At 43.5% G+C, this 13,799-nt stretch overlaps 2 protein-coding genes across 3 annotated transcripts; one reads left to right on the forward strand and one right to left on the reverse strand.

Annotated features, from left to right (window-relative positions):
• The first annotated feature begins 868 nt into the window (after window positions 1-868).
• On the forward strand, window positions 869-13,732 carry pdcd7 (programmed cell death 7). 2 transcript variants are annotated; one of them, XM_005466060.4, is made up of 5 exons: window positions 869-1,897; window positions 2,321-2,459; window positions 11,297-11,527; window positions 11,639-11,726; window positions 13,358-13,732. In XM_005466060.4, the coding sequence occupies exons 1-5, from the start codon at window positions 1,034-1,036 to the stop codon at window positions 13,692-13,694; spliced, it is 1,659 nt and encodes a 552-aa protein (XP_005466117.1). In that variant the 5' UTR covers window positions 869-1,033; the 3' UTR covers window positions 13,695-13,732. The 2 variants fall into 2 exon arrangements, with proteins under 2 accessions (XP_005466117.1, XP_005466118.1); XM_005466061.4 differs by having other exon boundaries at window positions 889-1,897; window positions 13,297-13,577.
• LOC109200491 (zinc finger BED domain-containing protein 1-like) lies at window positions 3,808-7,998 on the reverse strand. The gene is made up of 3 exons (XM_019356067.2): window positions 6,288-7,998; window positions 5,410-6,020; window positions 3,808-5,129 (listed from the first exon to the last, which is right to left on the reverse strand). The coding sequence occupies exons 1-3, from the start codon at window positions 7,114-7,116 to the stop codon at window positions 4,950-4,952; spliced, it is 1,620 nt and encodes a 539-aa protein (XP_019211612.2). The 5' UTR covers window positions 7,117-7,998; the 3' UTR covers window positions 3,808-4,949.
• Window positions 13,733-13,799: the final 67 nt, after the last annotated feature.

The raw sequence follows: 13,799 nt of genomic DNA on the forward strand, positions 1-13,799 counted from the left end.
AAGTGGGATAGCATTTATAGTTCCTGAATTTAATATCAAGGTAGGGAAAAGGGTCAGTGACGGTTTATCAGTGTACACAGGTGAAATGGTTTCAATATTGTTAGCAGTCCAGTGGATTGAAGAAACAAAACCACTAAGATCTGTGGTATGTTCAGACTCGAGCTCTTCACTGGCCAGTCTGCAAGACAGTCACTCAGAATGCAGACCTGACATTCTGATAGAGATCCAGCAAACATTATTCAGAATTGTTATGATGGGGCTTATGGTCACATTCTTATGGATACCAGCGCATCATGGAGTTAAGGGAAATGAAATGGCAGATATGGCAGCAAAAGTCGCAACAAGAAGACCGATGGTGGATATGGTTATTAGTGTGAGTAGGCCGGAGCTCAAGAGTAGAATACGATACAAAATGAAGGAAAGGTGGTAAAAGCAATGGGAAGAAGAGAGGAAAGGGCGATGGTTTTATAAAATCCAAAGGAAGGTGGGGGAAATGAGAAGTACAGGCCGAAACAGGAGAGAGGAGACAATTATATCTCGACTGAGATTCGGACACACTGGTTTAAATAGCACATTGTTTTTAAAAGGTAAACACTGTACAGGGGAGTGTGACTGCAGTAGGGAGCAGGAAACAATAGAACATATTATATTGAATTGTCAGAAGTATGATATTGAAAGGAGACAACTGATCAAAAAGCTGGACGATATGGAAGTGAAGTTGGACTTGATTGGTTTGTTTCGCACGAACTCTATGAGTGAAAGTTATCAGGCTGTATTTTGGTTTTTAAGGCAGACCCATTTGTTCGAGAGGCTTTGAAAAAACATTTTTTGTGTGTGTGTCATTTCGGTCCACACTCCACACCAGTTGGTGGCGGTAATGCACCATTTTGCTGTTTGCCAACCGCCAGTAAACCCTATACAGAAGAAGAAGAAGAAGAAGAAGAAGAAGAAAATCACCGCGTACTGTTCTGTTTAGCCTATCAGCGGTGTAGTTCTGAGATTTTTACAAGGATACGGTGACTGTTACAGGGCCATGGATAGCTCGTACCGCTCAGACACTCCGGGATATAACAGCCGCTATGTGCACTCGCCGTACAGTCACCCCGGGCTTCACGAAGCGCGGGAGCCGGACCTCACGGCTCCACCGTGGACGCCTCCGCCGGCTTACGACGCTTGTCCCTTCGGTGTAGGTTTCACGGGGTCACCTTTAGCCCAGCTTTATGGATTTGACCCCTCTGTGCCCCCGCCTGGTTTCGGCTGCCCACCCCCCGGACACCTCCTGAACGTGCCACTCCGAAGCATCCCCGGAGCCCCCCAGCAACTCCAAACACGGCCTCACCCTCCCCGCTGTGACCGTGAGCTAGCGTCAGACCGCAGCCACACGGAGCACCGCGGCCCGGTAGCGACACTGGATCCGGACGATGATGTGGCCCGGCAGAGGAGGCAGGACACGAAATGGGTCAGACAGTTCTTACAGGCCACAGGGAAGAAGAGCTGCGGGAGGCTACAGAGCCAGCACCCGCCGCAACTGAGCTCCATCTCCTCCCTCAGACAGGCTCTGTACGGGGCAGCTCAGCTCATTTCACGGCTGGAAGACATTTGTCACACTCTGACTCACTCTCTGCACGATGACGGTGAGTGGACGCACTCATATTTAAGGGCTTTAGGCATCAAGGCAGAGCTGGCGGACAAAGCCAGACTTCTCGCCGACACCTCGCGGTTAGGGGAGCTGAAGGCTCAAGTGTCCCGGGCTGCTTGCAGGAGGCTCCGCAGACTGAGAGCCAGGAGAGAAGCGAAGAAGGAGCAGAAAGACGCGGAAGAGCGCAGGTCTCTCAAAGAGACCGCTGTAGACAAATGGAGGATGAAACTGATGCAGGAAGTGGAGGAGAAGAAAAAGGTATGAACGATGTTGTCAGCCACGTGTATAAAGAGTTAACTGTTACACTTCCCGTGGCTGTAATCATGGCCAGGGTTTCATATTATGAGGCCAACTGCATGTTTGGGACAGTTTGTTCCAATTTTGGCTCAGATCATGGTGCTTCAAAGACTGTGTTTATGAGCGGCAGCCAATCAGACTGCAGCAAGCTTAAAGAGCGGTTGGTCCTGAAACAAGAGGTGCTCCAAGTCCAAACAGTTTGTTTCAGGGGATGAAGTGAAGGGGCTGTATCAAGTATGGAGGCCCAGAATGAAATACTCTGAACAGGGCTCATTATGGCCACAGCTTGTTCCTGTCATAGCGTCTGTCGTCCTGTGTGGTGTTGTTCCTGTAGACATGATAGTGATGAAGCTACAAATGCTAACATTAGTGTTTGTGTTGCAGGAGAAGGAACTGAAGATGGCCGCAGACTCTGTTCTTTGTGAAGTTAGGAAGAAGCAGGCGGATGTGAAGAGGATGCAGGACATCCTGAGATCCCTGGAGAAGCTGCGTAGGCTAAGGAGAGAAGCGGTATCCAAGAAAGGTGAGAGTGGGTGTTGCATTGAGCTGGATGCACTCTCAGGGTGGACTCTTCCCCCTGTCTGTCAGGTTGCAGCAAACCTGTTTGCTTGTTGAATCTTTCTTATTAATTTATGCTGGCGTCTTTAATGCTTTAGCATTGATTGGGCTTTGCAGACTTCACCATGGTTATAGTTGGACAATTTTTCCATGCCTTAAAAACATTTGAGAGACCCCCAAAAGTCGTTGGTGGCGTTTGAATGTGTCCTTACTTAAAGACACGTTATTTACTATAATGATTAGGGATGACATACATTTTTTTCCCAAGATGACACAAAAAATGGGTGTCTGGTGGGATGCTACGAAAGAATATTTGAGGACGAAAATTTTTTCCTTAGCTTCCTTTTATGAAGAAGGCAGCTAATGAAAATATCACCACACAGGAATCTCAGCTAAAAGGAGGCTTTACATTCTTATACTAAGAATAGGGCTATGCTAAATAGCCTTTGACTGTGTTGAATGGGATTATTTATTTAAGACATTAGAAAAATTTGGCTTTGGCTTGCGTTTTGGCAAATGGGTTTATATCGGACGCATTTTATTCACAGAGATCCATGAGACAAGGTTGCCCCCTCAGCCCTGGAGTGTTCACAATTGCCATAGAACCTTTGGCACAAAAGCTGAGAAACAACATGAAAGTTGCTGTGAACAGTAATCATCATAAACTTATTTTATATGCAATAAGTTTATGTGTCATAACATGACATGGGCAGAATAATGCCCATGTTAGGACAGTGTCCTTATACTTTATTCAAACAGTGGAAATTTTGGTGGTCCTCAAATGGTCTCAGATACTCGTGTATACAAATTGCCTCTGACTATGCTGATATGGTTAAAGCAAACATGGGACCAATGCTGGAAAAAATTGGTAGATTGTGTAAGGTGTATTCTGAACAATGGGGAAAAATCAACTGTATTAAGATGATGACTGCACATGTGATTTATTATATAATATCTAGTATCTAGGGCTGCTCGATTATGGCAAAAATGATAATCACGATCATTTTCACTGAAATTGAGATCTCGATTATTTGACGATATTTATTTAACAGTAACAATGTATTGAATAATGGCTTTAAAGATTGTCAAAAAATAATATAAAATGGTGTGCAAATACTGATAACCGTGCAAATGTTTGCAATATAAAAATAAATGAAAAATGTAAACATTAATGTTTAGTGAACTTCAAACTACTGCATAATATTTATGCATACAAATAACCAAACATCAAGGCAAGCTGTGTAGTCACAAAATGCACAATTGCATCAAACTGACATTGAGGTATGTCAACTAAAGTTGCTGCCTGAACAAAAATAAAATTAAACACTGAAAGTAGTACCTTTTAAAAAAATAAAATAAAAACTAGTAGGCCCAAGTCCCATACAATCTCAAAATGGCTCAACAAAACATGGTTCCTGCAACCTTTCAAAGGTTTTTAGCCAAAAACACCAGCCTATTGACATGATCAGGCTTCAGGGATGCACGCAGGCAGTTGACAACATTTCGACCAGTGCTGAAGACCCTTTCTGATGAGGCACTTGTGGCTGGGATGCAAAGATATTTCTTTGCCAGGATGGAGAGTCGTGGGAAGAGGTTCTGTGATAGCTTCCACCACCCCAGTGGGTCTTCCTCTGTGTCCAGGGTCCCTGCCTGGAGGTAGGCCTGAAGCTCAAAAGCTATGGCTTGTCATGTTTCAGCTGTGTGCAGGCAGGAAAAGGACCCAAACGCAAAACTCACCACACAGGAATTAAACTCAAAAAGCTGCTTTATTGCAGAATGACATGAAAATCATAACAAAACTAAACTGGGACATGGATAAACTGACACACAGGAAAACACAGCCATGAGGGAGACTACGACACTGACAAAGAGAAACACAGGGCTTAAATACACAGAGGGATAACGAGGGAATGAGACACAGAAGGAGAGCAGCTGGGAGTAATCAGGTTGGACGAGACAAGGGAAGCAAAACTAGAAATACTGACATGAGACACGGACCTTCAAAGTAAAACAGGAAACACACTGACTGAACTCTAGACATGTAAACTTAACAGCAACTGGGGAGACAGAACATAGGAACCTGAAACATGGTACAAAAAGGTCACTGTAGACACAACATGGAACACAGGGAAGCCATATTACAAAGCTAAAGAACTAAACCTATGATTACCATAACTGAAACCTAGGGAAACAAGAAACAGTACAACAAAGGACTCAAAACATAAACCATAATATAAAAACACAAGATCTCTTCAAAATAAAATAGGAAACATAATGAGACGCAGACATGACAACCAGAACTTGACAATGTAAGACACAGACATGAAACACATGAAGAGCAGGGGAGACTTAACAGGGGTTGGAAGACACAAGGGGAATCTAATAACAAAGAACTAAAAAAACTCATGAGCTTAATCATATAAACATCCAAATAAACTAAACTCAAAACACTGGGTCATAAGACCCAGGATCGTGACATGGCCTGGTCCAGTTGAAGAGCATGTTCTGCACCTGGAGCTGTGCTGTGAGGGGTCTTAAAGAAGCTGCTTAGGCCCTTTTTCCTCTTCTTTTGGTTTGATGCACCGTTATCAGCAACCTCCGTGTTACCAACGGGTGTCCCCATCACTGCAGCCTCCTTTAAGGGGACAAACATAAAATGACAGCAACACAGAATGAGGAACCAGTTTTATCTGTCTCAGGTTTGGCATTCTAAAATACAATCCCTAAATAATTACTATAAATAATACTATACATATCTCTCTCTCTCCATAGAGAGAGAGAGAGAGAGATATATATATATATATATATATATATATATATATATATATATATATATATATATATAAAACTGTATTCACTGTCAAATGTTTGTTTAATTTTGTATTAAAATTAATGTTTAGTATCTTTATAAATACCATGATGGACTTCATTTCCATTGTCAGTCTGGCTTTTATTGTCTCTTGGCTGACCTCGCTTACATATCTCAGTTTGAACCTTGGGTCCAGGACAGTGGCCATGTCAAGCAACTCTTGTGTTGGTGAGTCACCGTACTTTTCATTTAGGTACTCCAGTATTCTCCTCTTGATGCATTTTGAGAGGTCTGCGTCATCACCTTGCTCAGCCAAGATCGAGTTGTTAAATAGGTGGAGTGTTGGTTTTATAAAAGACACACTCACATATTTCTCTCCAGAAAGTGCATCAGTGAATTCAACCAGAGGTCCCAGGGTCTTGTTGATGGCCTCAAGGACATCAATGTCCTGCCATGAGGGGATGAGGTGCCTGGTTCCTTTGTCTTGGGAGAGGACATGGGCAATGGCCTTCTGCTGCTCAAGGACTCTGGAAACCACGGCCTGCCTAGATCCCCATCTGGTTGGACATTCAGTCTTTAAGGAGTGGTCTGGCAGTTTGAGGTCTATCTGTGCCTTTTTCAGCTCTTTCTTTTTTTTCCAACTGAATGAAAAGGTGCTGACCACTTTTTTGCAGACCCCCACTGCACGCTCAATCCTGTGATCTTTCATGGCTCTTTCTATAAAAACAAAAAATATAAACAAGCATTATCAGGATGATGGTTGTCATTTCCTTGAGTGTGAATGAATAAGAAAAAGTGATGTTAGCTTATTTATGTGTTTCTATAATTCATAGTTAAAATGTGTATGACTGTGAGAATGAATAAAAGTATCTCTGAATTTAAATCTTTTTTTATATATTATATTCATTTGAAGCATTACGTTGTATACTTATTGAAAGAAAATCACATTATGCATCATATTCAGTAGGAATTAAGCCTACTCACCTATGGCCAAATGTAATCTGTGCCCAAAGCACTGGAGCCTCATCCAGCCATTCAGTTGTGCAGCCAGCATGACATTTGCAGCGTTGTCTAAACAGATGAATTTACTCTCCTCCAGATCCCACGTAGCCAGTGCTTGTTTCAGACCTGCAGCTATGTTCTGCCCTGTGTGGTCTTCTGGGAAAAATGATGTCTGGAGACATTTCGTTTTCATGTTGAAATCCATGTCAATGAAATGTACCGTGAGGCTCAAATACGGCTCCATTGTGCGGCTTGACCACAAGTCCGTTGTGGTGGCAAAATATTGGGCTATAGCCACTTCCTTTGCGACACCATCATGACACTCATCATATAAAGCGGGAATCGCCACTCGACTAAAATAGTGACGAGATGGCAAGTTATACCGTTTGTCCAAAGTGTTGATTAGTTTCTTAAAGCCGGGGTTGTTCACTGTGTTAATTGAGCAGTGGTCTTTGGCGAGGAAAAATGTTAGCGCGTTTGTTATCTCCTTGTGTCTCTGGGAGCTGGTGGGATATTTAGTCGCGTTGTACAGGGTAGCGTGAATGGAGGTCTGTGAGGATGAAGCAGGTGTTGTTGAGAGTTTTTCTCTATGCTCCTTCATTGTTTGATCGTATGTCACTTTGTGAGCGGTCTTCAAATGATTGAATAAATTTGTAGTGTTGCTCTGTGGTGCAGCTACGACACCGTAGCAAAGTTTACACACTATGTCTACTTGATCCACATCTGACTCCGCGAACCCGTAATGTTTCCACACCACTGAAGTCATTTGACCTCTCTTTTCAACCAACAGCATTCTTTCTTCAGCAGCCATTATCCTCTCCAAATAACTTCCCGAGCTTCCCTCGGGTCCTCTTAATTGTTGTGAGACAGGTTGTTGACTCTACACCAGTTCGTCAGCTGTTGTGCCTCTTCTCTCTATGCTGACTCATCCCTCTTCCTGATGAGACCCACCACAGTCGTTTCCTCAGCAAACTTGATGATGTAGTTCGAACTGTGCATTCCTGCACAATCGTGAACAGCAGTGGGCTGAGCACACAGCCCTAGGGGCTCAGGTCCTCAGTGTGGTTGTGTTGGAGATGCTGTTACCCTTAATGCTCTCCAGTCGCTATGATAACGTGTAAATATTTCTTTCAAAATAAGAAACAACACGAGAAAAGACAGAGTTAACGATAAAAACCCTGAAAACCATAAATTTCATACCCGAGCTTCAGCTTCTCGCGGCCCAGTACCAAACAACTCACGGGCCACGGACCGGTACTGGTCCATAGCCCTGGGGTTGGGGACCGCTGGTTCAGCACATCTGGTACGGAGGCATCACCATCACAGGAAGGTGTTGTCTTCCTGTAGTTGGTGATGGCTTGGATGCCCTGCCACATGCGTGTCGCCACTGTCCTGGAAGTGGCTGTGGATTCTTCTCTGATGGCTCGAGACAGTTTGGCCTTTGCTGCTCCCGGGCCTGCCTTGTCGCCTGCTCTGAAGGCGGACTCTCTAGCAGTTTTTAGCAGTCTTTAGCAGTTCACGCACCTCTGCAGTTATCCACAGTTTCTGGCATCAAACACCGCAACAACTGCTCAAATGGAATTTGATGCCTATAGACCAGGGGTCGGCAACCCTAGGCACGCGTGCCACCGTTGGCACGCGAAGGGTTAACTGATGGCACGCACGACCATAGCTGGACTGGCCATCGGGCATACCGGACATTTGCTCGGTGGCCCGATGATTTTTTTAAAAATTATTATTATTTATTTTTTTTGGTGGTGGATTGGCCAGATGCTGGTCGGTGTGTAAAAATAACTCAGTTGTTTGGTGTTGGCCATGGCTAGCTTCCACAGATTCAGTAAAATTAACAAGTGGTGGAGACCAGCAGGTGGATGAGGGAAGGGGAGGCAGGAGGAGGAGAGACCCGAGGCAGCCGCCGGTCGGAGCGTCAGGTGAACTAAACTTCAGGTAAGAAGTTATGACCTGCAGTCTATCTGGGTCAGATATAAACCAAGTTTAGGTGCAGTTTATTTTCGTTGTGCTGACTTTTTACAGTCTAGCTAGCTAGCATGACGGAATTTATATACTGCTGGGCGGGTGCTATGATTTTATTGATAGTGAACTTTATTTTATTCATAAGGTTAGTTAGTAGAGTTGCCAACCGTCCCGTACAAACGGAATCGTCCCAATGATCAGCTGATCGGCTTTTCTCTCTTGTTTGTTTATCGCCCACTTTGCGCCAGAAAGAGGAAACTGCCGGATGTCGCACTAAACAACAGCAGCACGTTTAAGCTTGATCAGCTGTTGTTAGAATTTATTTAATATTAATTTCTAGTATCAGCTGATGTTTGCTGGAGCCACAGCTGTAAAAGCTGCTGGTCATGATATCGGTTTGTATATCTGGTGAGAGGGAAACATGAAGGTGAAACCAGGAGATGTCCTTACTGAATCATCAGAGCTGAACAGGTGATGGAGAAACAGGTTTACCTTTTAGGTGACATGAATGGGGTGAAGGGAAGTTATGAACTGTTTCTGAGAGACAAATAACACCAGGATCCTTTTCTATGTAGCTGACAGCTGGTAACTGTGCAGGGGCGGATCTAGCAAAGTTTTGTCAGGGGGCCAGGTAGGGCATTAACAGGGAAAGGGGGGCACAAAGAAATACTTTCTTATTCTCATTTAAAATGTCTGGCTGTTGTTAAATAATTATCTGAAGCTTACAACCCAAGTTTTTATCTGACGTAAAATGAATAGAAATCATACATTTACCAACAAGACAGTGTACATCACTGTTACAACAGTGTTTGTTTTCATTCAAAGGCTTTATGGCTTTAATATCTGGGGGGCCGGTCTTTAGTCAAAATGCATCCATAGACTCAAGACACAATGCATTTTTGGGACTTTCAGGTGTATGGACCAATGTTTTATTTTCTGATCAAACCAGAAAGCTTTAATGAGCAGCTAGATTTGTCTCGCATTAACTGGCTGAGTTAATGCCAGTTAATGCGACATCGAAGCAGCTGGAATCCACAGCTGTGTGTGTTCATGGAGCTTGCATTTTCACCTGCTGGACATCACTACCTGACAAGTTTAACTGTCTTCAGAACATTGCAGAGGCCTTATTGACAGTATTTGGCTCTACATATCTGTGTGAGCAGATTTTTTTCTCACATGAGTGTCCTCAGGTAGCCATTTGAATGTTGGACACTCGGAGACCTGTGTCTCTGAGTGGGAGACCAGTGATCACATTAACATGTGTGTCTCTGTATTAACAAACATACCATATTGGCCCAGTTTATTTTTCTTATCACTGTTGTGAGGAGACCATAAATAGCATTTGTATTTTCTGTTGTACAGTTCATTTACTGTTATGGAATTCTTGTTATGAATAAAAAGTGTCTTTTTTTTTGTTTCAAAATAGCTGATAACTATTCGCTGATAGCTGCCAACATTTGCAAACAAATATAATTCTATAAAGTGGTAATGTGTAACTGTTCATATAGAGCGTTATTAAATTTATTGCTAATGCAATCATATGGCACACTGACTTCTGAGGAAATTTTAAATGGCACTCGCCATCAGAAAGGTTGCCTACCCCTGCTATAGACAATTGCTGGAGATGTGATGGGCAGGGTGCCTCAATTGTACATATTCTGTGGAGCTGTCCAGTACTTCAGGACTGGTGGAAAACCATTACAGAGGTCATCTTCAGTGTTCTGAAAAGATTTCACCTCTCACCAAAACTGTCTGTGCTTGGTTCAACCACAGAACTTTCTGACTGTGACTTCTCCCCCCATAAAAAGAGATGGATCATCCTGGCCCTTAACACGGCTAAACGGATTTTGCTAAGAAACTGGCGGAAAAGACACTCTCCTCCCTGTAAAGGATGGCTGACGACAGTGGTTAAATTGGCATCTTATGAAAAAATGACTTGTGGTCTATTAGATAAATTTCATCAGTATAACTGTATTTGGTCTTCTTACACCAGTTGGCTCTTTGCCACTTGATGTACAGGTGTATGTAAGTGAGTAGTGGTTGGTGTGGGGCTTGGTGTGTGTAAAAGAGAGTACAACAAGTGTTATTATTTTTGCTTTGTTCACAACTAAAAGTTTCAATAAAAAAATGTTCATTTAAAAAAAAAAGAAGAAGAAAAAAGATTGGTGTTCAAGCCTAAATGGAAAAAGGAGCAAGTATAATGGACACGTTACCAAAGACAACCACAGGCATCATTTTGGAACCTCTGTGAGTAGAGCAATGAGTTACATGGCTGACAGGAGCTCAGTTAGTCACTAATTTGGATCTTTTGTGCTGGTCACTGATCAGTGATGACTGATCAAACAAACAAGAGATCAACTGCATGGATTATGGACACTTGGAACAGTCTAAGGGTTGTTAGAGTGGTGTTAGGTGGGGGAACCTGACCTCATGTAGGTGAGATTTAAGGCAAATGGAATGCTTTGGACTTCAGGGCACATGTACCCATACATTCATAGGTGCGTCATGAGCCTCACATCCACTGGCATCCACAAGTGTCCTGGAATCTGAGAGAGTCCGTGCAGGCGTCCCAGCATGAAGTTATGAAGAAATGTTTAATTCCCAAGTTTAAACTCACACATAGATTCAGACATGAGACATGTGACTCCATTTGTGCCAGGTGTCGTGGAAGTTTAATTAACATTGAAAAGCACAGCACTTCTTTAAATGCAGGTCATCCTTGACCCCCTCAGAGAAAGAGATAGAGTTTACAACCTTTATTTCCTCTTACAGTGTCACCTAAAGACTGCTTCCTGCCTCATCCACCACTTCCTGAGAGATATTAGAACAAAAATCTCCACCACCTGTTGAATCCCCCCACACGGCCCCTGGGTGTCTCCAACATTCTCACGAAGCCTAACTGAGTGTGCAATAAAGTGAAACTAAATGCTATCCCACATGAATTCAGCTGAGTGACACAAAAGCGATATTACTGAAACGTGATCAATACATAAATAAAATACATTTCCATCACACAGGCATCGTGACTGAGCTGCGGAGCGAAGAGGTGTTCAGCAGCACACTGGAGCAGCTGAGAATGGTGATAAAGAGGAGGACTGTAGTTTACTCGGCAGAGGAGAAGGCCCTGATGGTGATGCTGGAAGGAGAGCAAGAGGAGGAAAGGAGGAGAGAGCGGGAGTGCCGAGTGAGGAAGGAGAGAGAGAGACAACTGCAGAGGAAGCACAGAGTGGACTCCATGCTGTTTGGAGGTATGGCTGTGCACGTGTGTGTGTGTGTGTGTGTGTGTGTGTTTGCGTGTGTGTGTGCGTGCACAGGGTATGACTGTGTTGTCACCCACTCCTGTTGTGTTTGTTTGATAGAGGAGTTCCCAGGCGACTGTGGCCTGCAGCCCTTCAGAGACTATTACAGCCAGGCGGAGCACTCGCTGCATGCGCTCATCCACATCAGGTCAGTCTGCTCTTCACACATCTTTGTACACTTTGCTTTCTCTGTTGGGGATCATTCTTTTTACTCTTTGTTAGGAAAGTGTAGAAAATATGAAGGGAGAGAAAATGCCAGCGTTTGTCCTTCAGTCCATCCCTGTGAAGGATGGCTGACAACAGTGGTTAAATTGGCATCTTATGAAAAAATGACTTGTGGTCTATTAGATAAATATTATCAGTATAACTGTATTTGGTCTTCTTTCACCAGTTGGCTCTTTGCCATTTGATGTGCAGGTAAGTTGAGTAGTGGTTGGTGTGGGGCTTGGTGTGTGTAAAAGAGAGTACAACAAGTGTTATTATTTTTGCTTTGTTCACAACTAAAAGTTTCAATAAAAAAATGTTCATTAAAAAAAAAAGATTGGTGTTCCAGCCTAAATGGAAAAAGGAGCAAGTATAATGGACACATTACCAAAGACAACCACAGGCATCATTTTGGAACTTCTGTGAGTAGAGCAATGAGTTACATGGCTGACAGGAGCTCAGTTAGTCACTAATTTGGATCTTTTGTGCTGGTCACTGATCTCTGCTCTGTCGTCTCTGTCTCTTACAAAACATTAATACTGTGAAATCAGAGTGACAGCTGCTTGTGGACCACAGCACTGTGTTTTTTGGGCATTTGCCTCTTTTATTGGACAACGCAGCACTGACGAGGGTAGAAAGTGGGGGAAGCTAAACTGGTGAACAGCCACAGTACTGTGTGACTAGAAATTGATTCAATGTTTGATTGAAATGTTGCAACATTCTCAGTTACAGAGTTTGAGTTTTGGAGCTGCAAAACTAAAACGTTTTGCAGCATTTTAGCTGCAAGCTGTTGACCTGACAGTACAAAGCAGCATGAGCTGACTGCTGCTGAGTGTGAAGTGTGTGTAATGGTCTTTCTTCTTGTGGTTTGTTCAGATGGAACCGTGCTGCCGTGTTCTTGTACAACAGAGAGGCTTCCTCTTGGCTGTGCTTCAAACGAGTCTCTTTCTGACCCTACCGTCCTGAACTTTAACCATTTAACATGCTAACTGTGGTCAGAGATAGAGGTCTTTGGTTTTTTGCAGTTTCTCCCAGCCAACTCTTTGGGGTGAGTTGGCTGGGACATCCACTCTGGGGAAGAGTGGCAGCAGTGTTGAATGTGGATGATCCTTCTCACTGCAGAATGAAGGACTTGGAAATGACAGCAGTGCTGCTCACATCTTCTTCCTTGGCAATGTGTTTAACATACCTGAGTGCTGCAGACCTGCAAACTGGCCAAACTTCTGCTTTCCTCGAGGTGTTCACACTGATGATGATGAGTTAACTAAGTGTGTGTGGCTGTTACTCCCACTCTTCATTCCAGTGGCAGCAGCAAGGCTGCAGTGGCCTCTGGTGGTTGCATTTATCAGAGTTTTGCACGTTCTGACATGTATAATGTTAGAAGTGACAGAGAGAGGACTCGTATGGCAAAAACAGCTGTTCAATAAGAGAACGGGCTATGATTTCATATTTCATATACCAGCAGTTTCACTAATAACATTCAGTTCTGCTGCCCATGTATTTGTGTGTTTCAGAAAAGAATGGGACACATGTTTGGTGGCAGTAGATCATCCTGATAGTTCATCTGTTCCTCAGAGCTGGGTTCTGCCAAACCCCCCATCAGACCAGGCCTGGGCCTCTGCCTTGCAGACTACTGACACTGACTGTGAGAACCTCTGACTTGTCCTCGGCATGCACAGTGCAACAACCAGGTGACAGTGACAAAGATGGCCGCAGCTTACCTGGAGTTTTCAACACGCTTCCATCGACGCTTAGACGAGAGGAGCAGCAGGTCTCTGAATTTGAAACAGATGTACGCCTTCTTGGGACAACAGCAAGTGTTTTATCTGTGTCAGGTGCAGCTGTGGAACAGCCCACAGTATTGACTTATGCCTGTTTTCTTTACTCAGTAATAGTTTGTATTTTACTCTGATGAATTTTCTGAAGACAAAATAAAATTAACAATATGAAGTTGTCACGCAGTTTATTATCCACAGCTTAACATATTACTCATGGTTCAATGCCCATGTGTTTAGGA

The sequence above is a fragment of the Oreochromis niloticus genome, linkage group LG1 (assembly GCF_001858045.2).
Source record: "Oreochromis niloticus isolate F11D_XX linkage group LG1, O_niloticus_UMD_NMBU, whole genome shotgun sequence".
NCBI lineage: Eukaryota > Metazoa > Chordata > Actinopteri > Cichliformes > Cichlidae > Oreochromis > Oreochromis niloticus.